Source organism: Choloepus didactylus, chromosome 19 (assembly GCF_015220235.1).
Source record: "Choloepus didactylus isolate mChoDid1 chromosome 19, mChoDid1.pri, whole genome shotgun sequence".
NCBI lineage: Eukaryota > Metazoa > Chordata > Mammalia > Pilosa > Megalonychidae > Choloepus > Choloepus didactylus.
In genome coordinates this window covers 64,589,171-64,605,855 of record NC_051325.1, presented here as the reverse complement: position 1 = coordinate 64,605,855, position 16,685 = coordinate 64,589,171, and the positions used below count along the sequence as shown (strand labels likewise).

The window sequence follows — 16,685 nt, the reverse complement described above, 5'->3', positions numbered from 1 at the left end:
TCTGGTTTCTAAAACAGAAGGACCTTTGAAATTATAAGACATTAAAATAAAGCTTTGGGTAAAAGGGCTCTCTGGTTCCAGTAGCAGATTTGATGTTAGATCAAAACGAAATTGTTCCTGAAAGCCCAGGCACTGGCTCATCCTTCAAGGCCTGCCTGGCCACAGTGTGCCGAAAGCTCAGGCCTAGCTCATCGGAGGGACCCTTCTGGCAAGTTCCACTCCTTGTGCCTGAGCCTCCAACAGGACTGCCGAGCCATGTCTTGGATGGCTGAGGACTCCCTCCTCTTTCTTCTTGTCCCCTTGATTTCTCCAGGCCTGTGGTTCTCAGGGCCCTGTTACAGACGACATCAGGCTTCATGTGGGGAAAGAAGCAGCTGAAGGGTATTTTACTGGACAAGTAGGTGGCAGCAACTCAGCTGCCCTCACCCTGTGGTGACCTGAGGTCTGTGAAACACGCAGGGCTGTGGGCCTGGCCCACATGCCACCCACATGCGAAGGCCAAAACGGCAAGGAGCTCGCTTTTCAGAGCACACAGCCCCCCGACGCTCTGAGCAGCCAGAAGACCCTGAGCTGCCACGAGGGCAGAAAAGAAGTTACATCCAACATGGGGAAAGATGCTGGGGACAGTTTGCCCAGCGTTCTCTGAACTAACCAGAACTGATTAGCCATCTTACCACCCGCTGGTCTGGGGCAAAAGTTCTCTGTGTTTCCCCACCAATCGAGGTGAATGGGAGCTCAGCCCCACACACCCAGGTCACTTCTCTGGCTGTTTTCTTTGTGTGCACCATGGTGATGGGCCGTCAGATGTTGGGTGCGCCCAGCTGTGGAGCGGGTGTGGGTCCCAGGAGCACAACACGGCACTCCAGAGCAGGCAGGAGTCGGCCCTTACGACTGTCCTAGATGCTGACATCTGCGGAAGGCATCATGTCTGCTCTTGCACCCCACTCCATCTTCCTGTAGCCAAGGGGGTGGCATGGCAGACACGCACTCTGGCCTTGCTGAGTTGGGGGCGGGCAGGTGCCAGGGGTCTAGCTGCCTGTGACCGGTCATCGAGACGTGAGGGACACAGTGGGGAGAAGAGCAGTGGCACCTCTGGGCTCACGCCAAGCTGCTTCTGCTCGACTCCCCAGTGAGGCTGTGCATTTTCAGCAACATTTTATACCTGTCAGCAATGTGGGTCCTCGGGCTTATTAAGGATGTTAATTAACACAAATGAGTCCAATCTCAGAAAATCAGCCCGCAAGTCTGAGAGGTGTGAGGCACTGGGGAGCAGACTGGGTGTCGGGGTATTCGGGGGAGCCCCAAGTTGACCCGGAAGACGAACCCACCACCGCACTCACACCCTTTCCCAGGCTTTCTCCCGCACGTTCAGAGCCACCAGCCTTTGATAATGAGGCTTTATTTGTGCAGCAGCCTGGAAAACCTCCTGCGATCTGTGGCTGTCCCACCCCCACCGTCTCTGGCTGCCTTCCTGGGTGCGGGCGCTCCCCCTGGAGGGACGTGCTGGCGGTGGCGGCCCCACTACCACCTCAGGGGCTCGCGGCCCTGGCTGAGCTCGGCCCCCGCGACCTCGTCGTGCAGCTCCTTCAGGTGCAGCAGCAGCTCCTCCAAGTTCTGCCCGGTCAGGGCCGACAGGGCGATGACCCGCTGCCCCAGGCGAGCCCGCAGCTGGGGGAGGCGGGCTCGGGCCTCGGGGAGGTCCACTTTGTTCCCCACGATGGCATGGGGCCTCTCAGACAGGCCCACTTCATACTTCTCCAGCTCGTATTTTAAGGCCTCAACCTGTGTCCACGGCTCTGGCGTGGAAAGATCCACCACGAACAGGAGGAAGCGGCACCGCTCCACGTGCCTCAGGAAGGCGAGCCCCAGGCCCCGGTTCTGGTGCGCACCGCGGATGATGCCGGGGATGTCGGCCACTGCAAGGGACGGGGTGCCAGGTTCACTGGGGCCTGGGGCTGGGCCAGAGTCCCTGAGCTTTAAGGGGCATCTAAACTTCAGAAGCTCAACTGACTGTTCCAGGGATTCGTCACGACACCCGGGGCCTTTCAGCTCGCAGTTTTGCAAAAAGTGCTTTGAAATATTTGGGTGACAGGCTTGATGATAGCTCAATCTAATAAGGAATATTTAACAAATCCCAGCCTTTCTGGCTTCAAAAATTATTCAAAAACAGGAAAAATGGCTTCCTGTACTCTATTAATAATGTGATTACTGATAGAAATTATTACAGAGTACTTTGCAAATATAAAGTGCCATACAAATAACATCACCAGCAGGCTTACTATTTTTAACGGGTACATTATCTTCTGGGGAAAAAGTTTTATTCTCTTAAAAAGGTTCAGGAAAAGCTTTTTAAATCACACGTTGTCTATATGACTGACGCTGAGGACTCAGAGAAGAATGAGAAGAATAACGGCAGAGGAAGAAATAATTTTCTCAGATCTGAAACTTAGACTCAATTCCTAAACAGCAACCAACACATTCCTGGGGTTGGGGTATGAAACAAATCTAAAATCTATTTTGGATAGAGAACAGACTTACTAAAATTTTTTAAATTAGGAAAAATAAGGGTACATTGTAAACAGGAAGCCAAATTTAAGAGTGATGTTATTACTTTCCGGAATCATTCCCATTGTTTAAACGGAATCACCCTCACCTTTCGGCAGGATTCCGGAAGTCCTACCTGCAATCTGCTGGTGGCCTTCGTAGTGAACGATGCCAACGTGGGGGTTGAGGGTTGTGAAGGGGTACGGAGCCACGGCGGGCCTGGCGTTCGAAAGGGCTCGCAGCAGGGAGGACTTGCCGGCGTTGGGGAATCCAACCTGAGAAAGGAAAAGCAAAGACAGTCATGGGATTCTAGGAAAGTGACTTCTTTATGGCAGAAAGTTGGTAACTAACGGAGATAAAAAGAGAGCGCCAGTATCAGGGGGACGAATGACAAATGAGAACACATGCTCATTTTACACTGCAGCTCCCGCTTCTCTGCCAGGAACAGGGGCACGTGCCACCATCCAGGAGAGCAGACCTCCCCAGGCCAATTGTCTAGAGAATGTGACTGCCCCCCACCCGGGAGGGCACCTACCAGCCCTGCGTGCGCCACTGTCTTGAGTTCCAGGAGGAGAAGACGCTCCTGGCCCGGCTGCCCAGGGGTGCAGGTTGTGGGGGCACGGTTGTCGTTGGCCAGGAAGAAGCGGTTGCCCTTTCCCCCCATGCCCCCCAGCGCGGCGACGTACTCATCGCCCGGACGAGAGAGGTCAGCCACGACTTCGTTTCCCTCCTTGACTAGTGTCCCCAGGGGAACCTGCGAAACAGAGACGCGTCAGGGGCTCAGTGCTACAGCAGTGAGCGAAGGCCCTTCTTCACACGGTCCTCGAGCAGATGCTAAAGGAGAACCGGGAGAGCAGCGGCTATGGCGTGTGAGTGCCCAACTGTGGGACTGGGGAGGAGCTGGGGGAGCAGCCGAGCTCTGCTTGTCAGAGCCACTGCGACGAGGGAATGGTCCTGCACACCCCGCAGGCGGCACACAAGGCCCTTCCTAATCGTGTTTCTGAATCTAGGTGCACTGATGCACTCAGCAAGGACTGTGAGGTTATCTAAGAGAAGAGCGGGCGCTCGGCTCACAGACAGGTGCCCCACGAAGCCCAGCAGGTGACAGCAGCCACCCCGGGGAGGAGGGACAGGAGGAGGAGTGGCCTCTGTGGGGGCCTCTTTTTAAAAACATACTTTTCTCAGGGTTCCTTGGATAGGTAATACAAGTGCCTGGTATGAAACGGCACAAAAGTCCCCATGCGGCTTTGCCTTCGAGAGGCCTGCGCTGCCCTCCCTGCTGTCTGTCTGTCCACCTTAGCTTCTGCTTTTCTTTCTCCAGATGGTGTTTCCAGTCAAAGCGGGGCCTGGACTTGCCCCACGGACCCCAGGGAAGCCTGGAGAAGGGCACGGCGGGAACGGGTCGCAGCCATGCCCTTGGCGTACCTGGACATACAGGGGCCCACCGTTGCGTCCAAAGCAGTTTTTCCGGCCACCATCCTCTCCGTTGAAACCCTGATACCGCGACAGGACTGAGGACAAGGATTTCACCCGCCTGTCAACTGGAAGCGAGAGAAAGGACATGCATGCTCTTCTGTGTTAAATACCAGCACCTGCAGGTCACGCACTTTCATCTGATTTAAAAACATTAAGAACGCACATGGGGCACGGAGTGGAGCCGCAGCAGAAGTTACTACATAAGCAATGTGACTTTTTTTTAAAACTAAATTCTTATTTTCCTTCAGAGTTGTTTTGGATGAGCTATTTATACATGAATGTCCACATTATTCAATAGAAATAACATCCATGCGTCACTTTTTAAATCTGAATTCAGGTTGGGAAAAGAAGGTAGAAACTTTCCACCCCAGAGACACATGGGTGCGGGCGGGTGCTGTCCCCGGCACCTGCCTCTCAGGATGACATGGCCGCCGCTGCCTCCGTCGCCGCCATCGGGGCCCCCGAACTCCTTCCTGGGCTCGCTGTGGAAGCAGCTCATCCCGCTGCCTCCGTTGCCTCCGCGGACACACACTCTCCGATGATCCACAAAGTACCGTTTCTGACAAAGAGCACAACCAGCCCCAACATCATTAACAACATAACATCTGTCCAAGAGAGCAGACGACCGTCTGAAAGGTGGCTTTCCTAGCTCAAGTAGTCTTTTAAAATTAAATCATATCAATATTGCTAATCTCTCCCAAAATCCAAACCTAAAAAACACAAGTTACTAGTATTTCTAGCAAATGTAAATCCACAACACATGTGTAAGCAGTGGTCCCACTTCAACACAACACTCAACATTTCTAACCTAAAGAAAAAGGGAGTTGGTTGGAAAATATTCCTTAAGGATAAAGTCTTCCAGGTTTTTTTTTTTTCCAAACAGAAATATATTATTGAAATGATAGATCTTTACTAATGAAAAGAAGTTCCAGTTCTTTAGGACACAATAAAGAATGAGCAAGTTAGAGTCCTTCTTGGGGCGATTAGCAGGCTTCTGACTACAAAGATAAAACGTTTTGTATGGCCTGGCTGAAATAGGGCTTATCTTCAAAATGCAGTGATACAAACAGAGCCCCTTATCTGAGAGTAACCAGCCAGGTTAATATTTAAGACATATTAACTAACACCGAGAGAGTCCAGCTACCCAAGGCCTGGCCCACAGTTCTGGCCCCTGCCCACTGCCGAGCCAGGAGGCCGAGGCCGGCGTCCGCCGCGGGCGTCTGCCGCGTCCCTCACCGTGTGCACAGGACAACAGGACAAGCGTTTCCTGCGCTCGACTCCGCGCAGCCCCTCGGCCAGGCCCCAGGCCGCTGCACTTCCTCCCCACCATTTCATAATCAGATCTTTTCTTAAAGCTAATACACTTTCTGACTCTTTGGCACCACCACATGGAGAAACCATGAATTACTACTACAATTTTGATGTATGCCAACACAATAAAAGATCAGTATGTACTAATGACACAACTTAGAGTCAATTTTTACATTCTGGGGGAAGAGACAAAGACCACATGGAAATTTCAGCTCTTTGAGTAAATATTCTAAACACCAAAATGTTTTTTTTCCCCAAAGGAAGTGTTTGCTGTTTGCCCTGATAATACTTATCTGGAACCCTTGCATTTAAAGAGGAAACAAAACAGGTCACCAGTTTCTATTTTCTTAAATATAGCCAAGTTCACCGATGTTTTAATTTAAATAGCAGATTTCAGTCAAGAGAACAAGAAAAAATTAAGAAGTATCCATCTGTATTTAAGAATATAACTGATATCGATGCAGACATATGGGCTAATGATGAAATAAACACCCTCGCAACCCCACTCCAGCTTAAGGAAGAGTCAGCACTACAAAGCGCCCTGGAACCTGCTCCTGGTCTGTTCTGTTTGTTGGTTCGAATACCAGCTACAGATGTTCTCAAACTGGCCTTCTTTCACTTCATCGTTTGCAAGAAGCTCCGTGTGTCCCAGCGATGAGGAAATCAGGTAGTGAAGACGAGATGACGAGAGGAGCCAGGACGAGCCCCGGGGCTTCCCGAGGGAGGTGGAGGGCAGGTCCCTTCAAGGCCCGAGTCTTACCAGCTTCTTTTCCGAGAGCAGTTTCTTTCGGGGGGGCTCCTGGGGGCCGGTGCAGTTCGCAGAGCTGACGGACAGGTGCCGGCCTGGCCCACGTGTGGTGAGGGTGGCTGGGCCCCAGAGCCCCAGGCCCTCCAGCACGGTCCAGAGCGTTGCCGAAAAGAGCCTCGATGGCATCACGGCCCCTGAGCAAAGTCAAGTCGGAAAGAAAACACAAAAACACACTGAGTTTAAACCTGAACATCAAACTGAATCCCAAGAAGTGTGTCCAGCACACAGCAGAGGCTCAACGCATGCTTCTGAAACAAATGAACGAATGAATGAGCTTGCTTTTCTACACACACTGCTGACTGGAATCACCAGGGTCTGCCTGCCCCACCTGCCCATGAGCCACCTGGGGGCAGGTTTTGCGTCTAAAAAGATTTAAATCATTAGATTCCCTGTAATACTGACATCTCCCTCATAGAACACCAAACATCTGCTAAAAGAAAATCAGAACCTTACATCAAAATTTCTTACAAATCAGAATACACGTTTAGTCAAATGTAATTGAGTGCTTTATCTTGTGTATTTTAAAATCATCAAATTGGAATAAAGTGAGAATATTAAGATATGAACGTGAACTCTTGTCCGCAGTGCGGGCCAAGGATGCAAACTCGCCACACCCGCGACGGCAGGGCCTCCCCCGTGCGGCCTCGGGAAATGGGAGCGACTCTCCGTCCAGGCAGCAGCTGAGGAGACCCCCAGCCGGGAGCCAAGGGTGCTGGCCTTCCCCCTCCGCCCTGCACGGCCCCTTCTGTGTGCACCATGGGTGCCCCCAGAAAAGGTTCCCCTGTTTTTAAGTATTACGTGAATGTCGGCGCGCTGGGCAAGGATGACAGTGAAGCAGGCTCTCCCCCTTCCTCAGGGTTCCCTGTGGGTGCCCCTGCTCTGCACCCCTCGCTCCTCCGAGACAGGAACCACTTGCTTCGTGGTCATTATTCCCTTAGCTAGCACTGAGCAATTTTGCTTTTAATTTTAAAGCAATCACAAGTCATGGAGAAGCTAGAAGCAGGAAGGCCCTTCTCCTTCCTGAGCCCCCTGCGAGTGAGCTGCTGCCGCGCTGCCCGAGCCCCTGGCGCCTCCTGAGTGCCCCCTGCCCCGAAGTGACCCCGACACCAGGGCATTGCGGTGACCCCTGCTGCCCCCCAGCCCATGGATCCCCCTCCGAGTCTGCTCAGAATCCCGGCTACGCTGCCCTTGGTGGCTCCCGGGCCTGGCCGGGCTTCGCAGGGTGTCCCGCTCCTGGTCTGAGGCCTCTGCGTGCCGAGACAGGCCGCGCGTCGCAGGTGGTGTTTCCCGCAGTGGCACCGTCTGCTGACTGCGTCCCAGCAGGGGAGTGTGTTTCCACTCTGTCCTGCACTGATGTGGGTGCTGGGACTGGACTGGGGGTGCCTGGATTGGGGGCGCCCAGGTCACCCACTTTTCCTCTGTGGTTGGCCAGTGCTTTGGGCGTAGATGCTTTGAAATGATGTAAATGCATGTTGTTCCTCATTAAACTCTTGAATTAGCCACTTTCATGCACTTGTTCCCCCTTTTATTCCGTTACTATCATTTATGGTGACTGGAATTGTCCCCACTCAGCCAGGGGACCCCTAGGCTGCTTCTGTGTCTTCATGACTTGCGCCCGGAGCTTTTCACACTTCCCAGCTGCACAAAATGCTCCAGGTCGCTGTGTGCCTGCCCTGCCCCGCAGTCAGCCTCCCCTCCAGCGGGCCTTGGGCTCCGTTTGTGGGCACAGCGCTTAGCAGCCAAAGTCTGGGAGTGAAGTGGGCTCACTGCTCCCACCTGCTCTCAGAGGACAGGGCTGCAGAGGATGTGTAGGTGCACACTCATGCATTTACACACGCACTGCACACCCGTGCATGCCCACCCATCTACGTCTACAGTCATTTCTACGTCTATCTATCTAAAGTTATACATCTATATCTGCTGAAAACCGTGAGTTCCAACCCAGCACTAGTGTTCATTCTAGCCCCTCTTTCTGTACTTGTGCCTCCATCCTCTGATGGTGAGGGCCTGGCTTCCCTGATTCTTTATTGGGTTATCTGTCTGCTCATCCACCACATGGAACCAGACTTTCCCCCCACCCACCCTCGCTCAGACGCTCTCCTCTCTCCGCCTGGCAGACTCTCCACACCGGGCCCCTCTCTGTGGGACACCCTCTTGTTATCCTTCCTGGAATGCATTGTTTAAATAAACTTTACTTTGCAGTACTTTTAGATAAAGAGAAACAGTGCAAAGACATTCCTGTATCTTACATGACTGAGGCACATTTGTCAAAACTAAGGAACCAACACTGGTATATTTCCATGAACTAAATTCTAAATATGTCATCAGGATGTCACCAGCTGTTCCACTAATGTCCTTTTCTGTCTCAGGAGCCAATCTAGGACACTACATTTCATTTACTCATCATGGAACAATATTTATGAAGGGCTGAAAGAAAGGAACTGTCAAACCAGAATTCTACACCCAGTGACAAAATCCTTCAGGGAGGAAGGCAAAATAAATACATTTTCAGACAGCAGGAAACAAAGGGAATTTGTCACCAGTACACCTGCTCTATAAGAAATGCAAAGGCTGAAGGAAAATGATACCAGAGGGAAACCTGGATCTTCGGGAATGCAGGGAAAGCAACAGAAATGATAAATACAGTATCTGGGTGAATGTCAAAGACTGGTTTTTGTCCCTATGAAGGTTTTAAAATATGTATGATTATAGGAAAAAAATACAACACTGCCCAGTGAGGTTTTCAGTGTGTGTAGAGTTAACACCTGTGGAAACCGTAACACAGAGGCCAGGATGGAGTCTAATGGGACACTCAAGATTGCAAGGCTCATCCGTCTTCTGTGAGGGGCACCTTACCAGCTCCAAGCGGACTGTGACAGGTCAGATATGTGCATTGTAATCCCTAGAGCATCTCCTGGGAGGTAATACAAAGAGCTATATCCAAAAAGCCAACGGATTAATTAAATGGGTGCTAAAAATATTCAAATAATTCAAAAGAAAAGGGGTAACAGAGAATGAGAAACAGAGGGGACAAACGAAAAGGAATAGTAATATGGTGCATCTAAATCCAACCATATGAATAATTCCATTAAATGGTAATGGTCTATAGGGAAGGGATGTTTATTTGGTGCAGGATCTATATTTCCTAAACAATTTAACTCATACAGTTTGTTCAAACACCATAATTACATGGAACTTTGAATAGGAAGTGAGACCTGGTAGGTTTACACAGGTTAGTATGAAATAGTGACACATCCCAAAGTAATTTGGGCAAGAGAATAAAAATATATATGCAGAGCCTCCCTGAGGAGTTGGAAGAAGGTATGGAAGTATTGGGCTTCCTCACCTGGATGGTTGCAGATGTTCTCACAAACATTGGGGACTGGTGGTTTGATGTGCTGAGCCCTCTATCTTGTGGCTTGCTCTTATGAAGCTCATTGCTGCAAAGGGGAGGCAAAACCTGCTTATAATTGTGCCTAAGAGTCTCCCCTTGAGTGCCTCTTTGTTGCTCAGATGTGAACCTCTCTTTCTAGCTAAGCCACCCTGGCAGGTGAACTCGCTGCCCTCCCCCCTATGTGGGACCTGACTCCCAGGGGTGTAAATCTCCCTGGCAACGTGGGATATGACTCCCGGGGATGAATGTGGACCTGACATCATGGGATTGAGAACATCTTCTTGACCAAAAAGGGGATGCAAAATGAGACAAAATAGTTTCAGTGGCTTAGAGATTCCAAATGGAGTCAAGAGGTCACTCTGGTGGACATTCTTACACATTATATAGATAACCCTTTTTTGGTTTTAATGTATTGGAATAGCTAGAAGTAAATACCTGAAACTATCAAACTGCAACCCAGTAGCCTTGACCCTTGAAGACAATTGTATAACAATGCAGCTTATAAGGGGTGACATGTGATTGTGAAAACCCTGTGGATCGCACTCCCTTTATCCAGTGTATGGATGGATGAGTAGAAAAATGGGGACAAAAAACTAAATGAAAAATGGGGTGGGGGGGATGGTTTGGGTGTTCATTTTTACTTTAATTTTTATTCTTATTTTTACTTTTTTCTGGTATAAGGAAAATGTTCAAAAAATAGATTGGAGTGATGAATGCACAACTATATGATGATATTGTGAACAACTGATTGTACACCACAGATGATTGTATTATATGTGAATATATCTCAATAAAACTGAATTAAAACATGTTAATGGGTTAAACATTCCAATTAAGAGGCAGAGATGGACAGAATGGATAAAAAATGTTAGACCCTACAGAAGACATACTTATTTATGAAGACATGGATGGGCTGAAAGGGTATGGATGGAAAGAGGCCGGGCATATGGCAAGCACAAGAAGACTGGAGTGCCTACTTCAATACCAGATGAGAGAGACTTCAAGACAGAGATGAAGAAAAACATTTCATAATGATAAAAGGAATAACTGAATAGGAAGACAAAATAATTAAAAATGTGTATGAACCTAATAAGAACCCTGAAATACAAAAAACAAAAATAGACAGAATTCAAGGGAGAAATAGACAATTGCATGATGAATTGTATGAATTTTAACACCCTTCTATCAGCAATTGATAGAAGTAGACAAAAGACAAAACAGTCAAAAACAGTGAAGACATAGAAAACCTAAACAGTAAAGCCAACAGTATTGATCTCATTGACATTTAGAGAACAGAACACTGAGCAACTAGAATATACAGCATTTTCAGGGGCATATGGAACATCATCAAGATAACCCATAAGCTCAATGAAGTCTCAATAAATTTAAAAGGACAGAAACCCTATAGAGCGAATCAAAAAGTGGATTCTCTAGCCACTACGGAGTTAGATTAGAAGCCAATAACTATAAAATACCCAGGAAAACCCCAAATATCTGGAAATTAAATCATACTCCTCTAAATAACCTATGGGTCAAAGAAGAAATCAATAGGGAAATTAATCCTTTGAACGATAATGAAAATACCATAATCAGAATTTAAGGGATGCAGCTAAAGCAGTTCTTTGAGGGACATCCAAAGCTCTAAATACGTCTGTTAGTAAAGGAGAAAGAGCTTAACATCAATGACCTAAACTTCCAACACAAGAAATCAGAAAGTAAGCCTAAAGTAAGTAGAATGAAGGCAATAATAAAGAGCAGAAATAAATAAAATAAAAAAAACAGACCACAGAAAAAGTAACAAAGCAAAAACTAGCTCACTGAAAAGATAAAATTCTCAGACTTCTAACTTGACTGACCAAGAGAAGAGCCCAGCTTACCAATTTCAGGAATAAAAAAGGGCTATCACTACAGGCCCTGCAGGCATCAGAGGGTTACGGAGCACCACGGACAACCTCATGCCAACATATTCAACCACTTATTCCCCAAAAGAACACTCCAGGCTCAGACTATTTTACTGGTAAATTCTATCAAACGTTCAAGGAAGAAATAACTCCAACCTTATGCACATTTTTTCAGAAAACAGAGGAGGTGGGGTCACTACCTGACTGATTTTGTGAGGCTAGCATAACCCCAGTACCAAAACCTGACACTGCAAAAAAAGAAAATTACAGGCCAATATCCCTCATGAATACAGAGGCAAAAAATGCTCATGAAACATTACCAGGCTGAATCCAGCAAGACATAAAGGATGATGCATTGTGACCACGTGAGGGCCACAGGGAACAAGGTTACACTGACAGTGAGAACTCACCGCTGGGCTCCACCATCTCAAACAGACCCAAGCACAGGACAGCGCTCGACAAATCTTGACAATCAGCCGTGATCAGGGAAAAAACAGGAAACCTCAGCAAACTGTCTGGAAGGAACAGCCTCAGACTGAGGAAGGACACACAGACCAAAGGCCTCCAGCCGACGTCATGCTCAGTGGGAAAGGCTCAGCTGTTTCCCTGAGACTGAGAATAGGGCCGCGGTGCCCAGGGTCACTGCTTCCAGGCAATACTGTCCTGGAGGGGTTAGACACAACAGCAAAGGGGGGCAAAGAGGAAGAAGTAAAAAGGTCCCTATCTGCAGAAGATATGCTTGTTTCCACAGAATTATACTACCAGCAAACAACTGGAAAATGAGTTTAGGGAAACAATCCCATTTAGAGCGGTGCCCCAAACCAGAAGTACCTAGGAATAAATTTAACAATAAGCATCCAAGATCTCTACCCTACAAACTCTAAAACCTTGCTGAGACAAATTAAAGAAGGTCTGAATAAACAGATCTATCACATTCATGCATGGGGAGACTCAATATTATTCAGATGGCAACTGTCCCCAAATTCATTTGCAGATCTACAAGTTCCAATCAAATGCTAATGGGCTTTTGTGGGGGGGTGAGGTGGGGTGTGGTAGAGATTGAAAAGCTGGATTCTGAAATTTAAATGGAAGTACAAAGAACCTGGAATAACCAGAACAAGTTTTAGAAAGAGTAAGGTTGGAGGACTGACCCTACCTGACTGCAAGTTCTGCTGCTGTAATCACGGCAGCCGGGTGCTGAAGGCCCTGAGACGGATGGGCAGGGCAGCGGGGGGACAAGGGCAGCCAGTGAAGTGCTTTCTGCGAAAGGTGCCAGGAGAGTTCCAACAGGGAAGGGATGGTCTTTTCAATCAACGACGCTGTATCGACTGGATATCTGTATGGGAAGAAAGGGAACAGTGAACACTACTACAAATCTCACAGAAATTAACTCAAAGTTGATAACAAAGCTGTAGGTAAGACCTAAAATAATAAAATTTCTAGAAGAAAATACAGGACAAACTCTTTTAAACCCTGGGGTTGGCAAAGAACTCGCAAAAAGCAGGAACCATAAAAGAAAAAATGGATAATCTGAACTTCTTCAAAATAAAAAATGTTTGCTCTTCCTAAATCACCATTGAGAAAATTAAAATGTAAGCCACACACTAGGGGGAAATATTTAGATCAGACAAAGAACTTGTATCTGGATAACATAAAGAACCCTAACAACTCAATAATAAAAACACAATTAAAAATGGGCTTTAAAAGATTTGAACTGACATGTTACAAAAGAAGAAATGTGAGTGGCAAAGAAGCATGTGAAAAGATACCCAGTATCATTAGTCATCAGGAAAATGCAAAGCTCAATAAAACCATGTGAGATACCACCACACGCTATTAGAAAGGCTAAAATGACAAAAAACAAAACAAACAAAGAAACAAAAACACCCCAAGTGTTGGCAAAGCTGTGGACAGGGGGGATTCTCAACACCACTGGTGGGAATGTAAACTGCAGTCACTTTAGAAAACAGTCTGGTAGGTTCTTCAAAAAGTAGACAGAGGACTCCTACCGTATGACCAGCCAGCGCCCCCACAAGGCTTGCACATGAATGTTCATACAAACCACTCAAAGCTCATCAGCAGGTAGGAGGAGCAGCGAGCTGGGAGGCAGCCCCACAGTAAGAAGGAATGAACTCCTGGTGCTCCTAACGTCCACGTGGAGCTCAAAATCAGTACGCAGAGTCAAAGAGGCTGGGTGAGAAAGACCACACAGTGTGTGATCCCACTTGTGTACAACTCTAGAAAATACAACCCACTCCACAGTGACAGGAACGAGACCAGCAGTGGCCGGGGGTGGTGGCTCAGGGCAGGATGGACGATGAAGGAGCATGAGTCGCCTTTTGGGTGTGATGGAAACGTATGTTCTGTGGATGGCAGTGACGGTTTCACAGGTGTGTAGAGATGCCAAAGCTGATCGACTGTACACTCACCCGTGGGTTTCAGTTTGGGGTCTGGTTTGAGTCGCTTCTCAAATTGCTTGGGGTTGGCGCAGGATCTGGCCTGGGCCAGGTGCTCGGTAAATGTTGGTGTTATTATCAGGGCCCGTGAATGAAAGTATTCTTAAGTTAAAAAAATATTTGTTGAGGGTCTGCAAACGTCTGGCACTATTTGAGGGGGATACAACTGTGAAAACGATAGGGCCCTCACATCAAGTGATGCCAGAAGAACATCTATAGCACAATAAATAAAAAAGGGAAACAAACCTCTGAACATCTCACTCTGTGCAGATACTGCTTGAGGTATTTTTCCAGGATTAACTCATTTAGTCCTCATAACAACTCTGTGAAGAAAGTACTGTTATATCCCCAATTGACAGAAGAGAAAACTGAGGCAAAGAGAGGTGAAATGACTTAACCGTGGTCACAGAGTTGGAGGGGGCAGCAGGGGACACTGATGAGAGGCCAGAGGAAAAAGACTCACCAATCAGCAGTCCCCGTGCATCCTGCTGAGCCTGCCGGGAGCCACGCCCCCCATCCCAGATGCTCCCAGCTCTGCTGCCCCGAAACCTGAAGGCTGGCAATCCTGAGCCCCGAAACTCAGAATGCTGTCTAACTGGGCGTACTTCCTCCTTCTGCCTTCCAATTTCTGTCTGGGGAGACCCTGTGGCCCTCCCTTGCCAAGCAAACAATAAATTCACCTTTACTCCTCCTGCCTTTCGGGGTCTGTCTTCCTACAAAGCTATACCTGCACTTTCCAAAACGGTAACCACTAGCCACACATGGCTATGTACATTTAAGTTAATGAAAATTAAAACTTAAAGTCCAACTCCTCATGTCAAGTGCTCACAGCCCCACGTGGCTGGTGGCCACCAGAGGGGACACTGCAGATTAGAACATTTCCGTCATCACAGAAAGTTCTGTCTGGCAGTGCTGGTTTACGCTGCACAGTGGGTGCCCAGAAAAGCCAACTCCAGTTCCCTCTGAGGATCCACTTATTGGGCCGAGTTTGGCACAGAGCAGAAGGCAAGTTGTGGTGAAAGCCCAGGATTGGGCTTTAGAGAAACAGGCTTTTGACCATGCCTGTACAGGAGCTCATTAAATGCTAAGGCCTCCGCGTTTTTAACACTGCTGCTGTCCTGTCAAGTGCTGAGCTCCATGTCTCCAGGTCTGTACAAGCTGTTATCACCTGCCAGAGGCCTCTTTAAGCCTTCACATGAAGCGCTACATGTATTCCTCATAGCAGGAACGACACTGTATAGCAGGCAACCTCCAGCGTTTGCTCCTCCAGACCCACTTTCCATCCTGACCACCCTGCTCTGGGGGACCACACAAGGCCACCTGGCTGGCCCTCTGGCTTCTGGCGGCAAACTCCAGCAGAGGGAGGGAGGACTTGGAGGGAGCAGTGTTTCCTTGCTCTCCCTGGATCCTCGACTGGAAGCCTTCTCTGACAGCCTCCTGCTTCTACCCTTGCTCCTTTGAGCCTGGCGTTAGAAGCGACTCCACAGATAGGCGCTCCAGGTTATCGCCCCAAATCGGTGACACTTTTGAAAGCAGTCCCTGTGTAACCCTGGCTCACGCATACAAATGCGCCTGCGCCACCTGTTTCTCGACTGTTCCATTTTTTTATGCCCATTTTACAGCAGTGGAGGCTGAGGCTCGAGAAGTTAAGTTACCAGCCCAATGTCAGTGCCCCCCGGCTTCTTAGAAACGTTTCTGGTGCCTGTATTTTACAGCAGGGACCTTCAGCTGCGGCTGTTCAGGCACGACTTTCCAAGGGAACCCAGGCAAGGATCTCACACAGGAATCCACTTGCTGCTCCTCAACTTCTCACCCTAAAACAGGCTGCCTGCCAGGGAACTTCCTGACTGCCATCTACAGAGCTGTGTGAACAAGAATTGATAATAAACTCATTCTTGTTCAGCAAAACTCAAACATGGATAAATGGACAAATGAGACAGAAAATAAGCCACCTTATGGAGACCTGCTTTTACAAATAAGCTTTATTTTTGTTAACAAATGTTTATCAAAATGTGTATATACTCATGGTGTTTTTTGCAACAGTATCCTACCACTGTGCAGAAACATCCAGGAGAAAATGTTCAATGCAACAGAACCCTGGGTCAAGGGAATTTCTAAAAAAACGTGCCTTTAAACTCGGATGCCTAACGCTGTGGCAGAGCTATGCTACGGCGACTAGTAAAACACTTCCAACCATAAAAATACTTTCTGCAGGGAAAGCAGAGAAGACAGAACTCGAAGAGGACCGAAAGTGAAATTTCCTATTAACTGGGGGCACAGACATCGGTTCTGAGGACCGCCGACCGAGCACGGCTCCCGGGGCGGGCACCTGGCCAGAACCGACCTGCCCGGGTTCGCCCCTCGGTCGCGGCCCCCGCTCCCCGCTCCCCGGCGGCCCCGGCGACCCCCCGGCGCCCGGCTGAGCCCGCACGGCAGCCTGCCCTTCGCTCGCCCCTGGCTGCCGCGGTCTCCCCGGGCAAACCCGCCGCCCCCTGCGTAGCCCACAGCCGGGCGGCTCGCCGAGGCTGGCAACCCCCGCGCCCGCACTCACCGGCTTCGGAAGGACCATCGCTTCCGGGGCACTCGGCCTCACAGCATGAAGATCACTTCCGGAGCCGCCCTGCGCCCTGGCCCCGCCCCTCCGGTGGCCCCGCCCCCTAGGCTCCGGATGCGCCTGCGCAGGGCCTCCGCGGTGCGCACCTTCGGGAGCGCGGCCCGGAGCGGCGTTGGCGGGACTGGCGGGAAGCTGCGGGGCGGAGGCCGAGTGCGGTCTGGGCGCCTCTGGGGTGGGCGAG

At 49.1% G+C, this 16,685-nt stretch overlaps 1 protein-coding gene across 5 annotated transcripts; it reads right to left on the bottom strand.

Moving 5' to 3' along the window:
• Positions 1-1,382: 1,382 nt before the first annotated feature.
• MTG2 (mitochondrial ribosome associated GTPase 2) lies at positions 1,383-16,481 on the bottom strand. Of its 5 annotated transcripts, XM_037812036.1 has the most exons (10): positions 14,137-16,230; positions 13,497-13,624; positions 12,591-12,770; positions 9,486-9,579; positions 6,092-6,273; positions 4,432-4,579; positions 3,970-4,085; positions 3,080-3,298; positions 2,681-2,819; positions 1,383-1,916 (listed from the first exon to the last, which is right to left on the bottom strand). In XM_037812036.1, exons 5-10 carry the CDS (start codon positions 6,263-6,265, stop codon positions 1,522-1,524), a joined length of 1,191 nt encoding a protein of 396 aa, XP_037667964.1. In that variant the 5' UTR covers positions 6,266-6,273; positions 9,486-9,579; positions 12,591-12,770; positions 13,497-13,624; positions 14,137-16,230; the 3' UTR covers positions 1,383-1,521. The 5 variants fall into 5 exon arrangements, with proteins under 5 accessions (XP_037667964.1, XP_037667962.1, XP_037667965.1 ...); XM_037812034.1 differs by lacking the exons at positions 13,497-13,624; positions 14,137-16,230 and adding an exon at positions 16,442-16,481; XM_037812037.1 differs by lacking the exon at positions 13,497-13,624.
• Between the last annotated feature and the right edge of the window lie 204 nt (positions 16,482-16,685).

Bases quoted from the DNA above. Each gene is read 5' to 3' on its own strand.
- MTG2 (XM_037812034.1), bottom strand. From the start codon at position 6,265: ATGCCATCGAGGCTCTTTTCGGCAACGCTCTGGACCGTGCTGGAGGGC. The intron at 4,086-4,431 runs GCAGGTGCCGGG...TCTCGCTTCCAG, and splicing joins CGGCCATGTCATCCTGAGAG to TTGACAGGCGGGTGAAATCC. The intron at 2,820-3,079 runs GTAGGTGCCCTC...TTCCTTTCTCAG, and splicing joins CAGTGGCGCACGCAGGGCTG to GTTGGATTCCCCAACGCCGG.